Below are 23,499 nucleotides of genomic sequence, written 5' to 3' on the forward strand. Positions count from 1 at the left end.
TAGCATTAACCGATAATAATACCATGTGAGTTATAACATGGAATCTGGCATAACCCTCACAATGAAAAGGGGAATCTACTTATAAAGATAAAAAAAAATTTATCATTCATATTGATAAGGTGGATCCACTAGCTAGGTCATATAAGACAGTCCTAGGGGGCACATAGTTTGGGACAAGGAGATTGTTTCTAAAACCTGGCCTCTACTAATGGAGAGTCTTCATATTGATGTCCTCCCGGTGCTTAGTAAATTCCAATGGAAAATACATAATTATAATCAAATCAAAATACTTGTAAAGGCAACGATTAAGACTACTAATCCAATCATAAGTCATAATAGAGTAGCTCCTTTCAACTCATGATTTTATAAAACTCTCATATTAGACAGTTACCTTTCTAAGCATCTAAATCATGATTTCTTTCAATTATGAGAAAACCTTTCACAAATTATTGATACTTTATCTTAAAAGTATCATTTAGTCATAAACCATTCTTTTCATAAGACATGCATAAATCCTTAATCAAATTGATGATCATAGTTCATAAGTTAGTATGTTTTTTTCATTATTCATGCTCATAAAGTAGGCATAGAAATAGGTACATATGAAATAAATTGAAAATCATGTAGTTTAATCAAATCTTGCATAATAAGATTGAATATAAATAATTGAATCATAATAGATAGAACTCATGGACATTTTGCATGTAACTTTAATGGAGTTGGGTGAAATCAATTTAGGAGATTGAGATTCTTTTGGGTTCCAATGGATGAAAAGGATCCATTGGTAAATTCCCAAATACGTTGATAATCAAAGCCCTAAGATTGCAAGGAGAATGAGACCTTGAAGCTTGAAACATAACTTCCACCTTGAGAGCTCTTGGGAGAATTTAGAGAAAAAGACTTGAGAGATTTTGGAGAATTAAGTGAATGAGGGAATTTAGGCTTAGTCTTAGGAGTAAAAAATTTATGGGGGTAGTTATAAGGACAAAACGACTTAGTTTAGGGGTTAAATCGCTAGGAACAGATCCCTTAATAAAAATCTGATATACAAGTCTACGGTTTGGACATGCAGACTGTACTGATCAACCGTAGAGCCTATGATTGGAACCCAAAAATCTAGCTAATTTCCATGAATCATTCCTACATACCATTAACCATTCAACTGTAATACCTTAGAAAAACAGACTTGGATTTTTCAGCAGAAACAGGTGAACCACATAGGGGTTCACGGGCGGTGATTAGGCCCATGGTCTGTGACTCTTATAGTGGTTCACACCCACCCTGAAGTGGTGGACCACGGGACCCTTCACGGGCTATGGACCACCACATGAGTTGTGGGAAGATTCGTGAAGGCAAGGTAGAATCACCCGAGCCAGGCCTTAGACCACGGAGCTCACCACGGGCCGTGGTTGTAATGACAGGTCGTGGGAGGGTCTGTCGTCCTGATCCAGCAGACCCCCGCCCAAGTGAAGAAACACGGTGGCTTTCACGGTCTGTGGTCCTTCACAGGGGTCGTGGTAGGGCTCCTGGTTGGACTCTCCCAGAACCAATAGACCATGGCCAAGAACCATGATCCACTTGATGGGTCGTCGTCCCAATGACGAACCGTCAGTGGCGCCGTGGTCGGCCTCGTCAGCTTTTAACTTAGAGTTGTTCTGGTCTTTTCTCCTACGAATTTGACATTTAAACTATGTCGGTTTACACCTAAACTACGTCGTTTTACTCAGTTTAAGCCTAATGACTTAGTCAGAACCTAACCAAAACCTTTATTCACCCAAAATCACCAAAACTTAGAGCAAAAAGAGAAGAAAGAGGCGCCAGTTTTCTCAAGAACACGCAGTATGTTTTCTTCAGTTCCAGCCCCGAAATCAAAGGATTTTTCTGTAGATTTCGTCACCAGGTATGTGGGATTTCACTAGTGGGTTCCTTTCATCCACTAGGTCCCTAGAATTCAGTCATATCTTTGATTCTACATGGCTTGTTTAGACCTATGATTTCTAAATCCTTGGATAATTGTTGTGATTTAGCCGTTATAGTATTCTTAATCAAATTATCATGATTTCTTGGAAACGTTGTTTAATTACATGCATAGTGCTCATAACCCTAGTTTGTGTAGATTCGCTTAGTTCATGAATTTAACTTGCTGGGTCAGTTAAACAGATAATCATGCTTCAGTTTTGAATGTTACATTATCAGTATATAAATGTTGCATTCTCATATTTGCATGCCAGTATTTTGAGCTATTCTGTATGTCAGTATCTTAGTTACATTTCATTCATATACATATTCAGTTGGGAGTAGACTTAGCACCGAGTTGGACTAGGGTTCAGCGTACCCTCATAGTCTCAGAACTACGTGCCCCCATAGGAGTATAGGTCCCCTCTGTTGCACATCAGATTTAGTGATTACGCCAGTCATGCCTTTATACCCCTGGCAAGGTATATTGGGTCCTCTCGATTGGGCGTATACATCGGACTCCATGTTTAGTTCACGTGGTTTTATGTCGGTTAATAGTAGCTTCCACAGTCAGACTCTTAGTGCATTTGACCAGGTTTTCAGTATATACTTCAGTATTCAGTTTAGCATGTCATATTCATTATTAGTACTTTGTCATTGCATTCAGTTTTGCATTTCAGTTATCTTTTCAGTATTTACATTCTTGCTCAATTTACAGTATTGCTCAGTTATGCCTTTTTTCAGCTTATATATGTTTGTTCAGCTTACTATATATATACTACATGCTCAGTACATTCAAAGTACTGACGCATACTTTGCGCTACATCCTTTAATGATGTAGGTTCTGGTACTCAGCGTCCAGATCGCGCTTAGATCGATTCTCGATCCGCATTCAGCAGCTTCAGTGGTGAGTCCTCATACTTCGAGGACAATAGACATGCTTTCATTTTAGTCTTTTTATTTATTTTTCAGTTTTCTTAGAGTTAGTTATGGCATGTCCCAACAACTCGATTCAGTTAGAGGCTTTTTCAGACATAGTAGAATTAGCTTGACTTGTTGAGTTTGATCTTTCAGTTGTTATTAAACTCTTAGTACATTTCATATATTCAGACTAGTTGGGCATTCCCCATATTCAGTTATCCACTGTTTTAGCATCCGCATAGCATATGCTTTATTTAGTATCTCTCTGTATGCTTATGATATGCCAGGCACAAGGTTAGCTTGGGGTCACTCGCGATCCTAGGTCTTGTGTTACGTCAAGGGGGTAGCCTCGGGGTGTGACAAACTTGGTATTAGAGCGTTAGGTTCAAGAGTCCTAGGATGTCTGAAAGCCGCATAAAGTAGAGTCACTTTCATGGCTGTGAAGTGCACCACATCTATGAGGGGGAGGCTACGAAGTGTTTTAAGAAAAATATCACTTTCTTTGTATTCTTATCATTCGTGAGTATGAACTCTATTCAATCTCCTTCCGACTCTTGTTCTTTGCATTTCAGAAAATACCTCCCAGAAGAGATAACGTAAGGAATCAGCCAGCAGCTCCAGCAAACCCATTGAATAAGCAAGTCATGCATTTTGTTCAGGGTTGATTTCCAAGTACTTTCTCAGGCCATGACTATTGATGAGTCCAAGATTTGGACTCATTTGAGACTTTGTTTTGATAGTTTTAGTGTCCTCAAATGCCTAATTTATGCTATAGATTGATGTTAAACCCTTGATTTTTAGGTATGTGAATTGAGGAGCAAAGCAAGGACACTAACAGGAAAAATGGAACAAAACAAGCTAAGGAAGAGAGGTAAAGCAAACCTGATGATCGCCAAGAGCACTCGGTGAATCGCCAAGTTTCCCCTAGCCCGCCTAATTTTACAGATCTATGTGCCTGAAATAAGAGAAATTTGGGTGAACTGTACTCCATATCGGTTGATCGTCGAACCAATCGGTGAGACAAGATGGTACCATCGAATGCTCTGAATGAGAAAAAGATGAAATCAAATTGGCGAGCTAAAGGACTAAAGGGAAAATCGCAGAAATGATCGGCGATCCCGATGCAAACCGCCTAAAGATACAGTGCTTGGTGGATGAAAAACATGAAGAAAGAAGGTGATGGATATGGATGATTGGCGAGTTGCCGATCGGTCGGCGAAGCCCGACTTTTCTCGCCGATTAAGCCTAAAATTCTACATCTCAGATCAGTATAAAGTGACTTTTGGAAGAGAGAGAAGGGATTCAGCCATTGTGGAACAACATAGAGAGAGCAAAAACACTATCCTTATTAATTTTAAGCAATTTTTGGCAAGAGATTTAGATTCGGTGTTGTAATAAAAAAGTATTATTCATCTTAGAACTTTGATTTTCAATACCCAACTATGGAGCATGTATTAGGTACTGAATTTCTTTATTTTATGATGATTAGCTAAAACCTCAATCTTGGGGTTTTGACAATGTAATTAATTGCTGATTTTGGCTTGATGGGTGTTCGTTGTTATCAATTTTAGTGCTAATTCGTAGTTGGTCTGACTTATTGTTGTGGTTTAACTACTCTATTGTTAGTTTATTTCAATATAATTTAGTGTTTTATTCTTGCTTGAGAGTGAAGTGTGAAACTAAGGTAATAATTTGGAACTCGTAGTTATTGGGTCATGGTGGGTTCAACTTGAGAGAGTGAATCCCAAGATTCATTTTATCTATTCAGCTCAAGAGAGTGAATGTAGTGAGGCTGTGGGCTGGTCTCCATGTTTAGCACACTGAGGTTCGAGAGAACTCAATTGAAGTGAGGTAGTTGTTCGAGAGAAAAGTACCTCATCTAAAGTTCATCTTACCCACAAAGAGCTAGTACTTTTGGTTATCAATTAACACCCGTCGAGTTGAGTTAGCAATTGATTGGTCAATCCCCCAACTATCTTTATTCTATTTGATTGTTCTTAGTTAATTGTTGAGATTGATTACTGATCTAACAAACCCCTTACCCCGACATTAATGCCACCCTTCAAATTTTATTAGTGGTTTCCAAAAACCTTTATTCCTTAAGCTACAAAAATCACTATTGTAACTTCATAATTGAATTTAAAATAAAACTACTCTCTGTGGGATCAACCCCAACTCTTTTGTTGGGTTTATAATGCTTAACGATTGTCTACACCTAGTATCGGATGAGGTGTAGTTGATACATTAATCAAAATGGCGCCGCTGCTTGGGAGTGGTGTTGTTTAGAATTCTCTTATCAAAGTTTAATTTTTGAGTTTGTTGGCTGAAGTTGAATCGATTTAATTGTTTTGTGTTTGTGTTGGTTGTACTGAATAGAAAAAAGATATGAGTGAGGCAGGGAGTAATGGTAGCCAAGTGGGCCACCAAAGTGATATTGACGACCTTAATAGAGTACCTAACCCGATTCAAATGGGTGGAATTGGTGCAATCTGTTTTCTAGCAACCGAAGGAAAGGCTATATTCCATGTTACTTACGCAACACTCCATCTCCTCCAAATGAAAGGAGTTTATGGAGGATTGGCTCATGTGGACCCACATGAGCATATGCGGAACTTCACAGATGTTTGTAGTCCGTTCTTATTAGAGAACGTGTCAAAAGAATCAGTCTGCCTCAAGTTGTTTCCATTATCTTTAACAGGTGAAGCTAGCAAATGGTTAGCCAAGTTACCAAAGAATTCTATCACCTCCTGGGATGAGCTTACCATGGCGTTCAATGTGAGATTATTCCCCTCATCGAGGATGATGATACTCAGAGACAACATTCAAGGTTTCAAGTGATTGGAAGGTGAGTTCAAGAAGCTATTACTTCAATGCCCAACGCACGGACTTCCAAACAACGTGCTACTCCAATACTTCTATAGAAGTCTTGACTCAGTAAATAAAGGGGTAGCTGATCAATTGATTTGAGGAGGAATAATGTTGCAATCGTTTGAGGTAGATTCGTCCCTTCTTGACGACATGACCAAAATAAATCAAGTGTGGTACACTCAAGACGACCAAGTCTCGCCCTTTTTGTTTTAGGATGACACAAGAACAACTTGATAAAGAAAAAGAAAGGGATGAAAACATTAGTAAAATGTTATTCCAAATGGAGCTACTACAAAAACAAGTGCTGGAAAATGTGAGCAAACCCAAAGAAGAAAGGGGGGTGTTTAAAGTTGAGGAGGGTTCTTACTCGTGCTACTCAAAGCCGAGGGAGAATCAAGGTTGGAACTTTCGAAATGTTGAAGAGGGTTTCCACCCAAGCTACTTGAAGTAGGGTAGGAATCAAGGTTGGAACTACCACAAGGAAGAAGAGCGGAAGCGATACTATCAAGAATGGGCTGAACAAAGTATTCATGGGAGAAGGGAAGATGAACATGAAGAGGATCATACACAATCGAGTGATAGCCCAAAATCAAAGGGTTGTGCAAGTAGCCTACGAGTGGATGATTTGTTATCTCGCATCCTTGACAGGGTAGAGGGCTCGGATGACATGCTAAAAGGGATGAAAGATGACTTTTCTTCATTGAACAATAGAGTGAACTCTCATGCTGACACAATCAAGCAACTTGAAGGTCAATTAAGCAAACTTTCAGCACAATTGGAACCTCAGGTGATCGAAAGAGAGGAAATTGATTAAACAACAACTTTGAGGGAGGATGGTGACAAAAATCTGGTTGTGGTTACTCGAAGTGGTAAGGTAGTGATTGGTGATATGAAGGGGAATGATGAAGCTCAAGCTCTTGAAGAGGAAAAGATATTGAGGAAGAAGAGGTTCGCATTCTGCAAAACCTTGCCAAGGAGTTACAAGAGGATAAAGGAAAGAGCACCTCAATCCCAAAATTAGTGCAACCTCTTCCCAAAGTAACCCTTCCTTTTCCCCAACATCTCAAGAAGAACAATGAGGATGAGGAGTTCAAGAAGTTCTTGTCAGTGTTCAAGACACTCTCCATAAATCTACCATTTGTAGAAGCATTGTTGGAGATGCCGGGTTATGCCAAATTCATGAAGGAGTTAGTTACTAGAAAGAGAAGCCTGGATTTTGAGACAATCAAAGTTTCTCATAGATATAGTTCAATTATGACCAGTGAGACAATTAAAAAGAAAGAAGATCCGGGAGCATTTACTATCCCATGTACTATTGGCATGCTCTAATTTGCCAAAGCCCTATGTGATTTGGGGGCAAGCATAAATCTAATGTCATACGCAATTTATAAACAACTTGGGTTGGGTGAACCAAAATCCACAACAATGAGGCTCTTGATGGCGGACCGGTCAATCAAACATCCTATGGGAATACTCTATGATATTTTGGTAAAGGTTGATCGATTCATCTTTCCTCAGATTTTGTCATCCTTTTGCGAGATTGATGCTGAAATTCCCATTACTTTGGGAAGACCATTCTTAGCAACAGGAAGATCGCTAGTGGATGTTGAAAGTGGAGAATTAAAGTTCCGGGTGAATGATGATGAAGTCACCTTTAATGTGTGTAAGTCAATGAAGCACCGAAGCGATATTCATGTGGTCTCGACAGTTGATGTAATTGATGAAGTAGTGGCTAGTGTGAGCCATTTATTGTGTATGAGTGAACCACTTGAGGTGGTGGTTGTGAATTATGATGAGACCGAAGTACAAGGTTACGATAAGGTGGTAGCTGCCCGTTCGGGATTGGGTCAATGTTCAAGGAATCCATTAAAGCTAGACATTGATCTAAAAGATCGAGAAAATCCTCCTGCAAAACCATCTACGATGGAACCACCAAAGTTGGAGTTGAAAACACTCCCGGCTCACTTGCGATATGCATTTTTGGGGGCGAACAACACCTTGTTATTATTGCAGCTGACTTGCTTGAAGGGCAAGTAAATTTTCTTCTTGAGGTGTTGAATAGGTACTTCAAGGCTATAGGGTGGACAATCGCTGGCATTGTGGGTATTCCTCCTGGCATATGCACTCACAAAATTCAACTTGATACTAAATGCAAACCGAGTGTCGAGCATCAAAGGAGATTGAACCCACCAATGCAAGAAGTAGTAAAAAAGGAGATAATCAAGTGGTTGGATGCAGGCGTGATCTACCCTATTGCGGATAGCAAATGGGTGAGCCCGGTGCAATGTGTACCCAAAAAGAGGGGTATCACGGTAGTCCCTAATGAGAAAGGAGAACTAGTTTCAATGAGACCGGTAACCGGATGGAGGGTTTGCATGGATTACCGGAAGTTATATTCATGGACGGAAAAAGATCACTTCCCCATGCCCTTCATAGATCAGATGCTTGATCGACTTTCGGAGTCCGGATGGTATTGATTCTTGGATGGGTAATCTGGGTATAATCAAATCGCTATTATATGGAGGATCAGGAGAAGACAACATTCACCTGTCCCTACGGTACCTTTGCCTTCAAAAGGATGCCCTTTGGGTTGTGTAACGCCCCGGCAACGTTCCAACATTGTATGTTGTCTATTTTTGTTGATATGGTAGAAGATTCAATGGAAGTTTTCATGGATGACTTCTCAGTTGTGGGCGATTCTTTAGAAACATGTTTGGCACACCTTAGGCAAGTTCTTCAAAGATGTGTGGAAACTAATCTAGTCCTAAATTGGGAGAAATGTCACTTCATGGTTAGGGAAGGTATAGTTTTGGGCCACAAGGTATCGCAAAAGGGGCTGGAGGTTGATAAAGCAGAGATTGAGGTAACTGAGAAGTTACCACCACCAATCTCGATAAAAGGCATTCGTAGTTTCTTGGGGCATGCCGGGTTCTACCGGAGATTCATCAAAGACTTCTCAAAAATTGCACTCCCTTTATGCAAGTTATTGGAAAAGGAGGCAAAATTTTACTTTGATGGCGCTTGTATGGCAGCCTTTAAGTGTTTGAAAGAGAAATTGATCTCCACCCCGGTTATCATTAGTCCCAATTGGTCGGCACCTTTCGAAATGATGTGTGATACTAGCGGTATAGCATTAGGTGTCGTGTTGGGACAAAAATGCAACAAGTTATTTCATCCCATTTACTACACAAGCAAAACCCTGAATGGTGCCCAGCGTAACTATACGGTTACTGAGCAAGAATTACTTGCGGTGGTATACGCTTTTGAAAAACTTTGGGCATATTTGTTAGGCACCAAAGTGATTTTTCACATTGATCATGCAGCTTTGCATTAATTGATGGCGAAGAAAGATGTCAAGCCAAGATTGATAAGATGGGTATTATTGTTGCAAGAATTTGACTTTGAAGTCAAAGATAGAAGAGGGTGTGAAAATGAGGTGGCTGACCATCTATCAAGGTTAGAAGGCAAGGAGAATGAAGAGCTGGAGGTTGATATCAATGACTCATTCCCTGATGAGCAGGTATTCTCGGTCACTTTCAAACAAGTTCCTTGGTATGTTGATTTTGCTAACCATATGGTATGTGGACTGATGCCGGAAAATCTAAACTTCTACCAACAAAAGAGATTCTTGTTTTATGTCAATAAATACTTTTGGGATGAGCCATATTTATTTAGAGAATGTGCAGATCATATCATTAGGAGATGTGTACCTGAAGAGGAGTTCAACAAAATTCTATATGTTTTTCATGTTTCACTGGTTGGGGTCATCGTAGCGGGGTGCACACAGCCGCTAAAATTCTTCAAAGTGGGTACTACTGGCCATCCCTCAACAAAGATGCTCATGAGTTTGTCAAGAAATGTATGCAATGTCAAAAACAAGGTGGGGTGTCCAGAAGGAATGAGTTGCCTCTTCAGCCTATTCTGAAAGTTGAGTTATTTGATGTCTGGGGAATAGATTTCATGGGGCCGTTCGTGAGCTCATTTGGTAACAGGTATATCTTGGTGGATGTGGATTATGTTTCCAAATGGGTAGAAGCGGTGGCACTACCTAACAATGAAGGGAAGAGCGTTGTTCAATTTCTAAAACGCTACATCTTTGCAAGATTTGGCACCCCTCGGGCTATCATTAGTGATGGAGGGTCCCAAGTAGGGCTTTAGATCACCAAAATAGACAGAGACTTATGGTTTTTAGGATATTTCGGTGATTTAATTCAATGATTCGCCAACCCATTCAGGGATTCGCCATAAATGAGTCGGTGTCCTCGCTGAATTTTCTCTACCCGGACATGTTCTAGTTAAACGACCATAACATTTTACTCCAAATGCAAAATAAGAAATACTTGGTGGCGTTGGAAAGAATACTCATAGATCTATATGAGTGTTTGAAGTTGACATAAGTTGAATCTTATATCAAAACGCAATCGGTAAGAAAGCTTTCAACTAAACTTTGTGCTAGGGTATTCTTATGACCATAATTCCTCTCCAAATCTATTCCCACACTAAAGAATATATCTTACCACCTAAGCCCAATTTAAGAATCACTCGATACGACCTTATATGCAAATGAAGAATGATTCGAGTCTTAGCTTAGACATTTTTAGGTGATACAAAAGCATCATCCTGGAGAAGCTAAGAAAGTCATGCGCTATGTTGCTGAAATTACAAAATTTGGACCATGGTACTTCCAAAGTTCTAATTTTAATCTCTATAGTTATTGAGATAGTGATTGTGGGTAAGGTGTTCGGATGATAGGGAGAGTTTTTTTGGGAACCTTATCACTCTTGATTCTGCAGCTATTACTTGGAGCTCAAAAACACAACCAAAAGCAGTGTTGTCTACTTTCGAGGCTGAAAATGTCGAAGCAATATCTTCAACATGCCAAACATTGTGACTCATGAAAGATCAAAGGTGTCATTCTATCCATGAACTCGTTACAGAAGGACTGATTGAGTTGAGGGTTGTAGCACCAAAGAACAAGTTGCAGATATTCTTACCAAAGTACTTCCTCCAACGAAGCACAATTACTTTATGTTATGTCTTGGCGGATATGATTTTGAATCAAGTGGGAATGTTGAGAATTGATTCGAAATCTGTTTTTTAAGTTTACTGCTTAAGATAAGTTTTGGCGGATATGATTGCATAGTTGCATGTAGTATGTAACCACATACACTTGCATGTGGATGCATTCGGACCCAACATAGGACTTTCCACCCTCCCATAGATTTTAACAATTATAGTAATTGAAGAATTTTGAAAAATTAAATACTCATAGAAATAATTTCAAACCGTGAAATCATATTATTAACTGACTGAAAAATTCACTGTGGCAATTAATGCCTTTATCTTAACATGAAAATTAAAATAAAATAAAAAAATTAACTAAAAAATCCAGGTTGGATAACCAACACTTTATGGAACTTAAATTACTAATTAGAACTGAATTTTTCCAATAATTTATTTGTTTGCTCCAAAAGTATCTTTCACTGCATCTGCAGCTCCTTGTGCCTTAGCCTTGATCTGTTGTCCAGTCTGCAGATATTATGAAGAAAAATTCAAGTAAGAATAACATAGAGTCGTAGCGAAAGTGAGTCTTCACAGGGTAATTATTACAAACTCGCTGCAATACATGTTTCAATTTTTTATTTTTAAGTCTATCCTTATATATATATATGTTGAGTTAATATTTTGTTGAAAAAAAAAGTAATATATATAAAGAAAAGTTTTTTTAATAATAATACAAGTTGCATAGACAAACCTCCTGAACGGATTGTTGGGCAGATTGGACAGTATCTCTAGCTTTGTCCATCATTTGGCTAGCTTTCTCCTGAAATATATATTTATGAACTAATTAAGATGACATGTCATTAATCACTACTAAAAAATCACTATTTTCTCACTAAAAATTTTCATTGAAAAATGTTCAATGGTTATTCTCTCGGATATTTGGATTGAATCGGTGTAAAAGAAAAAAATAAGAAGTTCCCCACGTGAGAATCTGTTCTCCATCATGCATTTTCCTAGTGTGTTGATTCAATGGGAAACGATTGGAAAATTCATGTTTTATAACATAAATTTCTCACTAATTCGCAGTGTGAAAAGTCTTTGTTTCTATTTCTAGTAGTGAATCAATCCAAATAATAGAAAATATTTTTGAGATTGATATATATATTTAATGAACCTGAGTTTGACCCTTAGCCTCTCCTGCATGATAACTGGCTTTCTGAGATGAATTCATCTTGCAATAAAAAAAATATTAAATGTAGAAAATAAACTATTAATAGAAAGTGTTTAATTAATTTGGTAGTGATGTTGAAAATTAAAGCAAATAGGTAAGGTATATATAGGTAGTAATAATGGATGTGTAACAATACGTGTGTACCTTAGAATAATTGTCGAGCGTTTGATCAGGACAACTTTAATTCTTGTCCAATTGTGTTAATTAGTTGACAAAACAATCTCCACATATATGTTGCTGGTGGGAGATTAAACTTGAACATATTGGATGTTTTATTAATGCAATTTTAATGTCTCTAATTAAGCATGTATGTTGTCTGCTTTGTTGTGTATAAAATTTATATCATCACATCATATTTAATAGGGAACTGTATGAAATTTTCTATAAAAACATTAATTGGTACCTTAAAAAAATAAAAAAGCAATCTTTTATCATAATATATCAAAATATATTGATATAAGAAAATATTTACACTATCAATATAAAATAACTGTACTAGTCTCACAAAGTAGAGTTTGGGAAGGGATGCATATACGCAAGTTTTATTACTATCTTTAAGATAGAAAAGTTGTTTTTAATATATATTTGATTCAAGAAGACAGTCCGAAGCAGTTTCGAAAAATAAAGTTGTGAAAGTACAAAAAACAACAAACACTAACAATAATAGCAGCTAGTAATAACCAAAATTACAATAATTGAGGTACAAGTAATAACAGATAGTAACAAAAATTAAAGGACAAGAAACTACATGAGCAATACCACGACTTTTTATATGAATGGACAACAAAACAACGCATTGTCACCTACTATTCTTGTATATCCATATGCGTCCTCTACACTTTCCTATCTACGGTCATGTCCTCGGTAAGCTGAAATTATGTCATGTCAAATCTAATCACCTCCCCCTCCCCTAATATATATTCGGTCTACCTATACCTCTTCTAGAATCATCCATGACCAACCTCTCACACCTCCACACAGGGACATATGTGTCTCTTCTCTTCACATACTCAAATCATCTCAGTCTCACACTCTCGCTTTCTGCATCTTGTCCTCCACTAGAGCTGCTACCACCATATCTTAGATATCCTTATTTTTAATCTTATCTCTCCTAGTATGCCAACACAATCATCGCAACATCTTCATTTCCGCAACTTTCATCTTTTGAATGTAAGTGTTCTTGATTGGTCAACACTCCTTCCCATAAAAAAAAATTGGCCTAACAACTACTCTGTAGAACTTGTCTTTAACCTTAGGTAGTACTTTCTTATCACATAAGACTTCATATGAACCTCCATTTCGTCCATCCTGCACCAATACGATGAGTGACATTCTCATCAATCTCCCCATTCACTTGAATAATAGACTCAAGATACTTGAAACTTCCTCTTTTTTGGATGACATGTGTATCAAGCCTCACTTCCACATAATCACTGAACTTGAACTTGAACTCCAAGTACTTTGTATTGGGCCTGCTCGACCTGAACTCTTTAGACTCCAGGGTGTGTCTACAAACTTCCAGCTAGCTTAGTGCTTAATCACCACGAGTCTCATCATCTAGAACTATGGCATTTGCAAATAACATATATACACCATGACGCCTCACTTTGAATTTGTCTCGTCAATGTATCCATCGATAAGACAAATAAAAACGGGTTAAGGGTTGATGTCTGGTGCAACCCTATCAAAATTGGGAGGTGTTATGAGCCTCCTTACACAGTTTTTATTCAAGTTTTGACTCCATCATACATGTTCTTGATCACCCTAATATAAGTCACATACCTCTATCCTCCAAGTAACTCCAAAGAACCTTCCTTGGGACTTTGTCGTAATTAAGACTTTTCTAGGTCAATGAACACCATTTGTAAGTTCTTATGTTTTTCTAATACTACACCACCTATCTTCTTACAAAATGAATGGACTCTATAGTTGAACGTCGCGACATGAATTCAAACTAATTTTCAATAATAGTCACGCTCCTCCTCGCCCACATTTCTACTACTCTCTCTTAAATCTTTATAGTGTGGCTTAACAACTTGATACCCCTATAGTTATTGCAATTTTGAATGACACCTTTATTTTTGTACAGCATAATCATTGTGCTCAATCTCCATTCTTCAAGCTTCTTCCCCATCTTAAAAACGACATCAAACAACTCAATTAGCCACTTCATATTTGTCTCGTCTGTGCTCTTCCAAAATTCTACTAAAATCTCATCAAGCCCGGTTCCTCTACCCCTACGTATCCTAAGAACAACACCCTGAACTTCATCAACCCTTCTACAATACCCACAATCACAACCTTAAGGCATATTCTAAGTCATTTTTAAGAAATTAATTAATGCACTACTTTGTACATTTTAAATTAGATTTTTGATTAAAAAAAAATACAACAATCATAATGTCATAAAACAAGAAAATTCATTACATCAAATCAAATTATAAAATATCTTTACATTCTATTAAACTACTAAATGCCATTTGATTTCATCAACAGCAAAATTACGAGAAATTAATGGAAGGACGGGTGGCTGGCCAATGGTGTGGTTGTCTCTACTTTGTCCGGAAAATTAAACTAATAATAAAAAAAACTCAAATTTAAATGACATTCTTTTCAAATAACAAAAAAAAAAACACATGTTTAGGATTAATGGAATCTAGTAAGTCGTAGGAACATTATTAACCCTTTTAAATTCTTTTTGTAACAATGGTTTACATGAACACTATGGGGTCGTTTGGTAGGAGGTATTAGGAGAAATAATTCATGTATTATGTATGATATTATTTAGTACTATGTTTGGTAGAATTTTTGGGCCTAAATATAACTAATCCATGGATTAGTTATACACCCTACATGGTATTATAGGAATTAGGAGGTATTACTAATACCTTCCATGTGGTGGTATTAGTAATATATACATTGGATTTAATACCATGAGATTATCTATGTAAAGATAAAAATATCCCTCAAATAATTTTATTTATTTTCTTGATTTTATGTTTTATATTTGTACTAGTAATTTATTTAAATAAATTAGCTTACAAATTTTATTATTTAGAGAGAGTTGTTTGTTAATAAATAAATACAATACATATCAATACAATATTTAAAATGTAAGTTGTTTAACATTTAATAATTGAAAAGGCAAATATATCACCACATGACGTTTGTGATCTTAATTGAATATTTTATTTGTTGGTTTATATGTGGTTTCCAATTGTTTGTATTTTGAACAATTTATAAATTGCATACATATTAAAACTACACCTTGCAATTTTTATATGTAAATATAGATGTATTTATTCGTATTTTACTATTTTTTATCGTCTTTTCAATTTTAAAGTAGATGGTCTATCTATTTTAAATCAAAATTAACGTTTTTAAGTGATTAATTTATTAAGATAACAATTATTTACCCTCAAATAATTTAAGTGAGAAAATAGCAAACATGACAACAAAATTGTTCCTCCTAGTTAGTTAGAAGGCCATAAGAGTATAATATTGTCCGGCAATTATCTACCTTGACCGATTACATAAATAGAAAATCTCATAATAATGCAAGGGTATAATTGAGAAGAAGTTTTTTGTAGAATTTTAATCCAAACACAAGATGAGGTTAGAAGCAATGAACCAAACACTTGATAAAAAATACACCCTGCACTACTAATCCCTGCGTTACTAATCCCTGCATTATTTATTTTTCTACCAAACGACCCCATAATGATTCAAACCAGCTTCTGGCCACCTCAAGTATCTCATTAGGTATCTATTGCCTCCTATCAACACAAATATTGAGTAACTTTGTCCGTCTAAACTTGGGCAAAAAAATCAGCCAGTGATCTTTATCTATGTTTATAACCATGTTGAAGGTTCAAATGTTCAGCCCCACTGTAACGACCCTAAAAACGAACTAGTGAAACTAGAGCCTCACATGTGAGTTTGGAGTCGAGAACTTAATGAAATGATTATATTTGAATTTGACCCAAAAAGTTCTTAAAAATGTGTTTCGGAAGTTACCGGAAACTTGTTTAGCTACTTATAAAAAGATCCGTTTCGTTTTTCGAAAATCCGACTTCATATTCTTGTTTAGGGGGTCAAATTGAGTGGGAAATGGGTCTAACCCAAATTTTAGAGCAACCATATCAAAATCCGAAATTTCCAAGTTTATATTATGGTTTAATTGATGTTTTTAGGTGAAAAACTCCATGGACCCATGATCTCCTTAAATCTCTAAGTTTGGCTTATGAAGTGGGTTTTATGATAATGCTTGGGTATTGATGGAATTGTACTTAGATTGAATTGTATTATTGATTCCTATTGTTATCTATATCTATTGTTGGTGGATTGTTGGTGTATGGATGAGTTGAGAATTATGGCCTTGTAGGCAAGTCATGGGTAAATTCTCTTGTGATGTTAGAATTGTTGAGAATTGGATAATGGTGATTATGGCTTTGGAGAATGGTAAGTTGACCTACTTTCATGCTATATTGAAATTGTTCTTGTTTGGATTGATCCACTTATGGTGGAGGTGTGTACTTATTGAATGTGTATTGATTATGGCCTTGAAGGCATTATATGAGTGTTATTGTATTGTTATATTATTATATATGAATGAGGCTATATGTAAAGTCCTATATGAAGCTATATGTGAAGGTATGATGTGAATAAGTTTTATGTGAAGCTATATGTGAAGGAATGATGTGAATGAGTTTTATGTGAAGCTATATGTGAAGGAATGATGTGAATGAGTTTTATGTGAAGCTATATGTGAAGGAATGATGTGAATGAGTTTTATGTGAAGCTATATGTGAAGGAATGATGTGAATGAGTTTTATGTGAAGCTATATGTGAAGGTATGATGTGAATGAGTTTTATGTGAAGCTATATGTGAAGGAATGATGTGAATGAGTTTTATGTGAAGCTATATGTGAAGGAATGATGTGAATGAGTTTTATGTGAAGCTATATGTGAAGGAATGATGTGAATGAGTTTTATGTGAAGCTATATGTGAAGGAATGATGTGAATGAGTTTTATGTGAAGCTATATGTGAAGGAATGATGTGAATGAGTTTTATGTGAAGCTATATGTGAAGGAATGATGTGAATGAGTTTTATGTGAAGCTATATGTGAAGGAATGATGTGAATGAGTTTTATGTGAAGCTATATGTGAAGGAATGATGTGAATGAGTTTTATGTGAAGCTATATGTGAAGGAATGATGTGAATGAGTTTTATGTGAAGCTATATGTGAAGGAATGATGTGAATGAGTTTTATGTGAAGCTATATGTGAAGGAATGATGTGAATGAGTTTTATGTGAAGCTATATGTGAAGGAATGATGTGAATGAGTTTTATGTGAAGCTATATGTGAAGGAATGATGTGAATGAGTTTTATGTGAAGCTATATGTGAAGGAATGATGTGAATGAGTTTTATGTGAAGCTATATGTGAAGGTATGATGTGAATGAGTTTATGTGATCTTGTGATGATCCTATGTAAAGTGGATAGCATTGTGAGTTAAAGTATGATTTCTCATGATGTATATATGAAATGATGTTGGATTATGAAGTATCCTTAAATGAAAATGTTGTGACTTGGTTGGTAGACTAAAGTGTCCCTCCTTGTTACTTAAAGTCTTGAATGCATGAATGTGTGAAATGGGCAAAACTAAGAAATGGTGCCCTTTCATAAGTCTAGCTTTCCTAAGTAAATGTAAAACCATGAAATCGGTAGACCTAATGGTGGTAGCCCTTCTCATGTGTGAAATGATGAACCTTGGATCGGTAGGCCTAAGGCACCCTTCTAGGGGGATTTAATGAGCTATCCTTATGAACCTTGATTGGCCATGACTAAGAAATGGGGCCTTTCTTGGGAAGAGGTACTATGAGTTGGTTGAACTAGAAAAGGAACCTTCTCTAAGTACATATGTGATTGAATACTCTATGGGAAACAAGGCTAGCACCGAGTGGATGTGGTTAGGAAGGTGGCCTAGTTGAGTATGAGATTAGGCACAATGAACTTCCTTGGACATCCCTTAACCATGTGCCTACATGGGTTGCTTACTAGTTCTACCTTTGGCAAGTAGAACAACCTCCACGGAGTAGGATAGACTCCGAATTCCATACGTAGCTAGTATGGTCTATGTCGGTTATGCCTATTCCCATTATGTGGGATGTGCACTCTAGTTATTGGATAGGTTCTACAACGTGTAGGTAGTAGTATGGGATGCTATCTACACATGGCACGAGTAGGCTTTGAAGATACTAAAGTGAGTTCCCTAAGTCTAACGACTATTATGTGAAAGTCCCCTTATGTGCTTGAATGTCTCCAAAATGGTTTCTTAAAGAATGTTGGTCTATTGATGTTATGTTGTAAAGGAAATGTCCTTATCTAAGGTAATCTTGGGGAACACTTAAGTGTGCTTGAAGAGGTTGTATGGGCGGTCACTTCTTGTCTTACTCAAGTGTGTCTTAAGGTTATATTAGGTAGAGGTCTTATGGTAATGAAATGACATGTGTCCTTTTAAAGTTAAGCATGGGTTGTATATGGACATATGTTGAGTATGTGTATGGTTGGCTATGGTCTTATATGTTAATGTTGACTTGTATTATGTCTCTTATACTTGTAAAGGAAAGGTTTTATCAAATTGATACGAAAGCATTTATTCTTTGAAAATGTCCTTTTTGGCATGTTTTTGCATGGTCTCCATACTTAGTACTTAATTGTGCTAACCCCTTCCTTTCCCTTTTTGACTAAAGTGTAGGGATTTGGAGATGATGACATGTCATGGCTATTTGATAGGTTTCTAAGTGTTGAAGATGAAGACTTGGTGAGTCCTCATAGATTCGAGGACAATACCCAATATGTTCTTTTATGTCTTTTTGTATTGTTTGAGTTGTGTACGGGATTAGTCCCGAATTTTGTACTCTAAAGTATTAGATGGTTTGAGACATCATGTATAAAGTCTAGAAAGTCTTCCGCTTGCTATTTTTAATTAAATGTTTTATTGGTAAAGAAAGTTTTAAATTCATTATGGTTTTAGTGTATATGCGATGAATGAATGCTAAGAGGCTTGTATTAGACCTCTTCGAGGTCGAGTACGCCGGTTACGACTAGGGGGTGCTCCCGGGTCGTGACACCCACACATCCCAAAAAAGGGAAGAAGGGACATTAATACCAAAAAAATAAAAATCTTTGTTCAAATTGTTGCCAAAAAAAATTCATGTATAAGTTTCCGCGTTACATTCTTGATACTATATCTCAATCCCAAACAAGTTGAGGTCGGCAATATGAATAATGAACAACCATTTTTTCCATTGCATTACATTCTTCAATATGTGGAGAAAAAAAAACATTATACAAACAAGAGGGTTAATATCTCAGCTGAGTGCTTGATACCCCAGAGGTCCTTGTATTGCATCACTTCTTGTACTGTTCTTCCTAATGAAAGAAGGAACCCAAGGGAACAGTTTCTCCAGTTCCTTGCCTATTGCACTTTGGGTGTATTGCTTATCATTAATCCCAAATTTTGCTCTTTCTATGGCTTCCATTATATCTTCCCTTGACACACAATCAGCCCCTGAAAAACATGCATATAAATGTAATATTGTTGTGTCGGTGGCTTCAGCCATTCAGTCTTGGTTTTGTAAAACAGATGCGATTTTGTTATTTCTATCAACAACAACATACCCAGTGAAATCCCACAAGTGGGGTTTGGAGAGGGTAGAGTGTACGCAAACCTTACCACTGCCTCGTGGAGGTAAAGAGGTTGTTTACGAAAGACCTCGGCTCAAGTGCAGCAAATACAAGTACAAGGAAGAAAAAAACTGTGGAAAAAATAGCAACTAACAAGGGGGCAGTGCAAATCCTACAAGAAAGGACCAAGAACAACAAAATACCGCGATAATCAAAATACAATAAACAACTGACGATTTTGTCATTTCTATCATGGTAAAAGAAACAGTTTACCATCTCAAAAAAGAGCATAAAAAGATAGGTAAGCAGAGGAGAGAAAGAAGGCTTTACACATGCACTAAGTAAATGGAAACAATAGCAAAATTGTATATGAGGAAGTGCTTGGTTGTAATAGAGAAACATTACAGACCTGCTAATTAGGAGCTCTGGTACAGGGGTGGGCAAGTGAGAGAAAATTTGAAACAATAAAAGGGCATGCAAGTTTTCACCGGATAATCATCCCAACGTTTAAACATCATTTTCCTCATATCAAGACAAAATATAAGCCCCTCATAACTAAGTTTTCATTAAAAAGCAAATCACATGCTACTCTATTTGTGATGGTTATTTGCTTCAAGATAAATGACATCACACATTCTCCCAATCATAAATAGCTATCCAGTGAAGCAAGTTGATGAACTAAATACTCATCAAACAACAGCCCTAACTTTCATTCCCTTCTGGCCCTCCTTTTTATTTTGTTTTATTTTTAAGAACACTTGGTACATTTTTACGGCAACACAAATAATTAGCTAGCTACCAATTTTACACATTCGCAACTAACACAAATAAATAGCTAGCTACCAATATCAACCATGAAGAGGGTAAGCACGTGTGAATGCAACGAAACAGTGGTAATCAGTACAATATGTCTTGATCTAACCTCTTCGAGCAGCAAGCAAAGCAGCTTCATTGACAATGTTGGCAAGGTCAGCACCTACAAGGCCCTGGGTAAGAGATGCAACCAGGCTACATACAAGCTCCAGGTCCTCCTCAAGGGGAACTTCTCTTAAGTGTACAGCCAGGATCTTTCTCCTTCCATCTTCATCAGGTTCCCCCACTAAGATTTTCCTGGAGAAGCGTCCAGGCCGACATAGTGCTGGATCTAGAGCTTCTGGTCTATTAGTAGCAGCAACTACAATGATATTCAAGTCCGATTCAAAGCCATCCATCTCCGTAAGCAACTAAAAAGCAGAAGGGGTTTTAGGACAAAAAAGTGCATATTTTAACCATTAGGACAAAAAAAATGCATATTTTAACCAACATATATAAGTATCAATTCTAGAGCACAATGTTTCAACTCCTTACTCCTACATCCTAACTGCCCTTTCTATCCCAAAAATTAGACCGATCTTGTATTTGAAGAATAGCCAACAAAAAAATACAGTATTTAGTAATGTGTGGCTAACAATCACTTTGTTATTTGTCAATTTCACCCTGTCCAAAATGAGAAAAACTAATGCATAAAACATAAAATTGAACTAAATGAAATAAGAATTATCAGTTTGACCCACATAACCTAAAGTAAATCAACTTTTGGGACACAAGGAGTAATTAATCAAGTAAAACACAAAATGGAAAATATGGCTCAACTCTTAGAAACTTCTGGTTTTTATTAACTCTTAAAAGTCCAAATGCAGAACTAGAACTCCATGTAGAGGTGGACCACGGCAAAACACTTCCCCGTAAAATAATTCTATATCGAGTTAATTGAAGGAGGGGAAGCATCCTTGACTTTGTTGTTCACAGTAGCAGCTTGCCACGTGAGAGAATGAGGACTGTCGGATCGAGGGAATGAAGGCTATAACATAGAGTTGGAGGCCGTAATTCTGGAACATCCAGAAAAACCCATTCAAGAAACCAAAGAGGGAGGTCTGGAAGAATATCTAGAATGCCAAAGCACCGAAGTAGTGTTGGAATGAGGGACGAGATTTTAATAGCGAAAACTTACGAAGAGGGGTGCCTAGTAGTGAGCTGGTGTAATATCAATATGTGCTAGGAGTAAGGCTAGGACATACCGACATAGACCACCTCTATTGCATTGCATACTTTCCTATATCGATCCTAGTATCCGTCTACATTTCAATGAAGCATAGCATGTTGGAGGTTACAGAAGATAGGTAGGAAAAGGTAAGTAGCTTTGCGAACAACATCATTGTGTCTTTTTGGGATTATTTATGGTGAAAGAACTAGGATATTATATCAGAGCAGCAGGAAAGATAAAAATGTTCCATTTATATTTTTGGTGTAAAGAGAGAATCCTATGTTGTACAGATTGCTGGGATGATGAATGATTGTGGTTGAGGCCATTGAGCCACGTACAATATTTTGACACTATTAAGATATAGGAGGATCATCAACTCGAAGGCAAACAGAAGCATTTTTAGAAGAGAAGACAATTCATTTGCAATCAGTTTATGTCTTGACAATTCTTATGTTACAACGAAAAGGAAGAACTTCAGGTCTACAAGGTGTAAACAGTAGGAAATAGCATCTGTAAATTGCTACAGAAAATCTGAAAGTGAAGAAGAAGGCTTAAGTTTTCTTGAGTTCAATTTTTTCTCACTAGATGTTTCATTACATATGGTGTATTTATAGATAAAGTGTAAGAATAACAACCACATAATAAGCAAAATATCTCACACCAAACTATGTACCTATGTGGCTCACTAACCACCACTCATTTTAAATCAAGACTAACATATCTACTACAAAATATCTCCAACCTAGGAGTTTCTAGACAATTCTTACTTTTCTAACATAACTAATACAAACTATCTCCAACCTAGGAGTTTCTAGACAAATCTTACTTTTCTAACATATCTAATACAAAATATCTCCAATCTAGGAGTTTCTAGACAAATCTTAATTTTCTAACACTCCTCCTTGAGATTTTTCATTGAAACACCTTGCAACAACCTTTGAAACTCAAACAAAGACCCTTGGTCAGAATATCGGCCTGCTGATCTTCACTGATGCAATGCACCAACTTAACTTCACCATTCTTCTCGGCATCTCTTAAAGCATGAAACCTTATGTTGATATGCTTTGTTCTTCCATGCTGCCCCGGATTTTCAGCCATCGCAATGGCTGATTTATAGTCCACATAAATCATTGTTGGTTCTTTTGGCAACAAATTCAATTCCAACAAGATCTTTCTTAACCAAATTGCTTGATTTGTAGCAGATGCAGCAGCCACATACTCGGCTTCTACTGAAGATTGTGCTACAATATCTTGCTTCTTTGTGCTCCAAGAAAAAAATGCCTGAACCAAATGAAAAACAGTAACGATAAGTGCTTTTGTAATCATCCAAACATCTACCCCAATCACTATCTGAATAGCCAATAAGAGCTCCATTCTTCACATTTCTATACCAGATTCCATAATTAATTATCCCTCTAATGTACCTCAACGCCCTTTTGGCGGAATAGCCAATAAGAGCTCCATTCTCCACATTTCTATACCAGATTCCATAATTAATCGTCCCTCTAATGTACCTTAACACCCTTTTAGCGGCTCCAAAATGCTTAGTGCTGGGACTCTGCATATATCGAGATAACAAACTGACAGCGAACATTATGTCTGGCCTACAAGCTGTTAGATACAATAGACTTCCAATTAGACTTTTATAAACTTTTGGATCTACCTTCTCTTCGCCATCATCCTTCATTAATTTTTCATTCACAACAAGTGGAGTTGCAACAACTTTGCACTTGTCAAGCTTGAGCCTTTTTAACAGATTCAAGGCATACTCTTTTGGGACAAGAAAATTCCTTCACAAGAT

At 36.9% G+C, this 23,499-nt stretch overlaps 2 protein-coding genes across 2 annotated transcripts in view; both read right to left on the reverse strand.

The window, feature by feature from the left end:
- Positions 1 to 11,145: 11,145 nt before the first annotated feature.
- On the reverse strand, positions 11,146 to 11,986 carry LOC102585368 (stress-induced protein KIN2). Its single transcript, XM_006346801.1, has 3 exons — positions 11,924 to 11,986; positions 11,501 to 11,569; positions 11,146 to 11,274 (listed from the first exon to the last, which is right to left on the reverse strand). Exons 1-3 carry the CDS (start codon positions 11,978 to 11,980, stop codon positions 11,200 to 11,202), a joined length of 201 nt encoding a protein of 66 aa, XP_006346863.1. The 5' UTR covers positions 11,981 to 11,986; the 3' UTR covers positions 11,146 to 11,199.
- A 7,179-nt stretch (positions 11,987 to 19,165) lies between these two features.
- LOC102590643 (probable inactive ATP-dependent zinc metalloprotease FTSHI 3, chloroplastic) overlaps positions 19,166 to 23,499 on the reverse strand; it is an 11,689-nt gene continuing 7,355 nt past the window's right edge. Inside the window, exons 2-7 of the mRNA XM_015308556.1 lie at positions 23,362 to 23,468; positions 23,123 to 23,256; positions 22,623 to 23,073; positions 21,308 to 21,457; positions 20,598 to 20,898; positions 19,166 to 19,559 (exon numbers count right to left, since the gene is read on the reverse strand). Coding sequence (XP_015164042.1) covers positions 19,360 to 19,559; positions 20,598 to 20,898; positions 21,308 to 21,457; positions 22,623 to 23,073; positions 23,123 to 23,256; positions 23,362 to 23,468 — 1,343 coding nt within the window. The 3' untranslated portion in view covers positions 19,166 to 19,359. The remainder of the gene's footprint in view (positions 19,560 to 20,597; positions 20,899 to 21,307; positions 21,458 to 22,622; positions 23,074 to 23,122; positions 23,257 to 23,361; positions 23,469 to 23,499) is intronic.

This window comes from Solanum tuberosum, unplaced genomic scaffold (genome assembly GCF_000226075.1).
Source record: "Solanum tuberosum cultivar DM 1-3 516 R44 unplaced genomic scaffold, SolTub_3.0 scf00090, whole genome shotgun sequence".
NCBI classification, from domain to species: domain Eukaryota; kingdom Viridiplantae; phylum Streptophyta; class Magnoliopsida; order Solanales; family Solanaceae; genus Solanum; species Solanum tuberosum.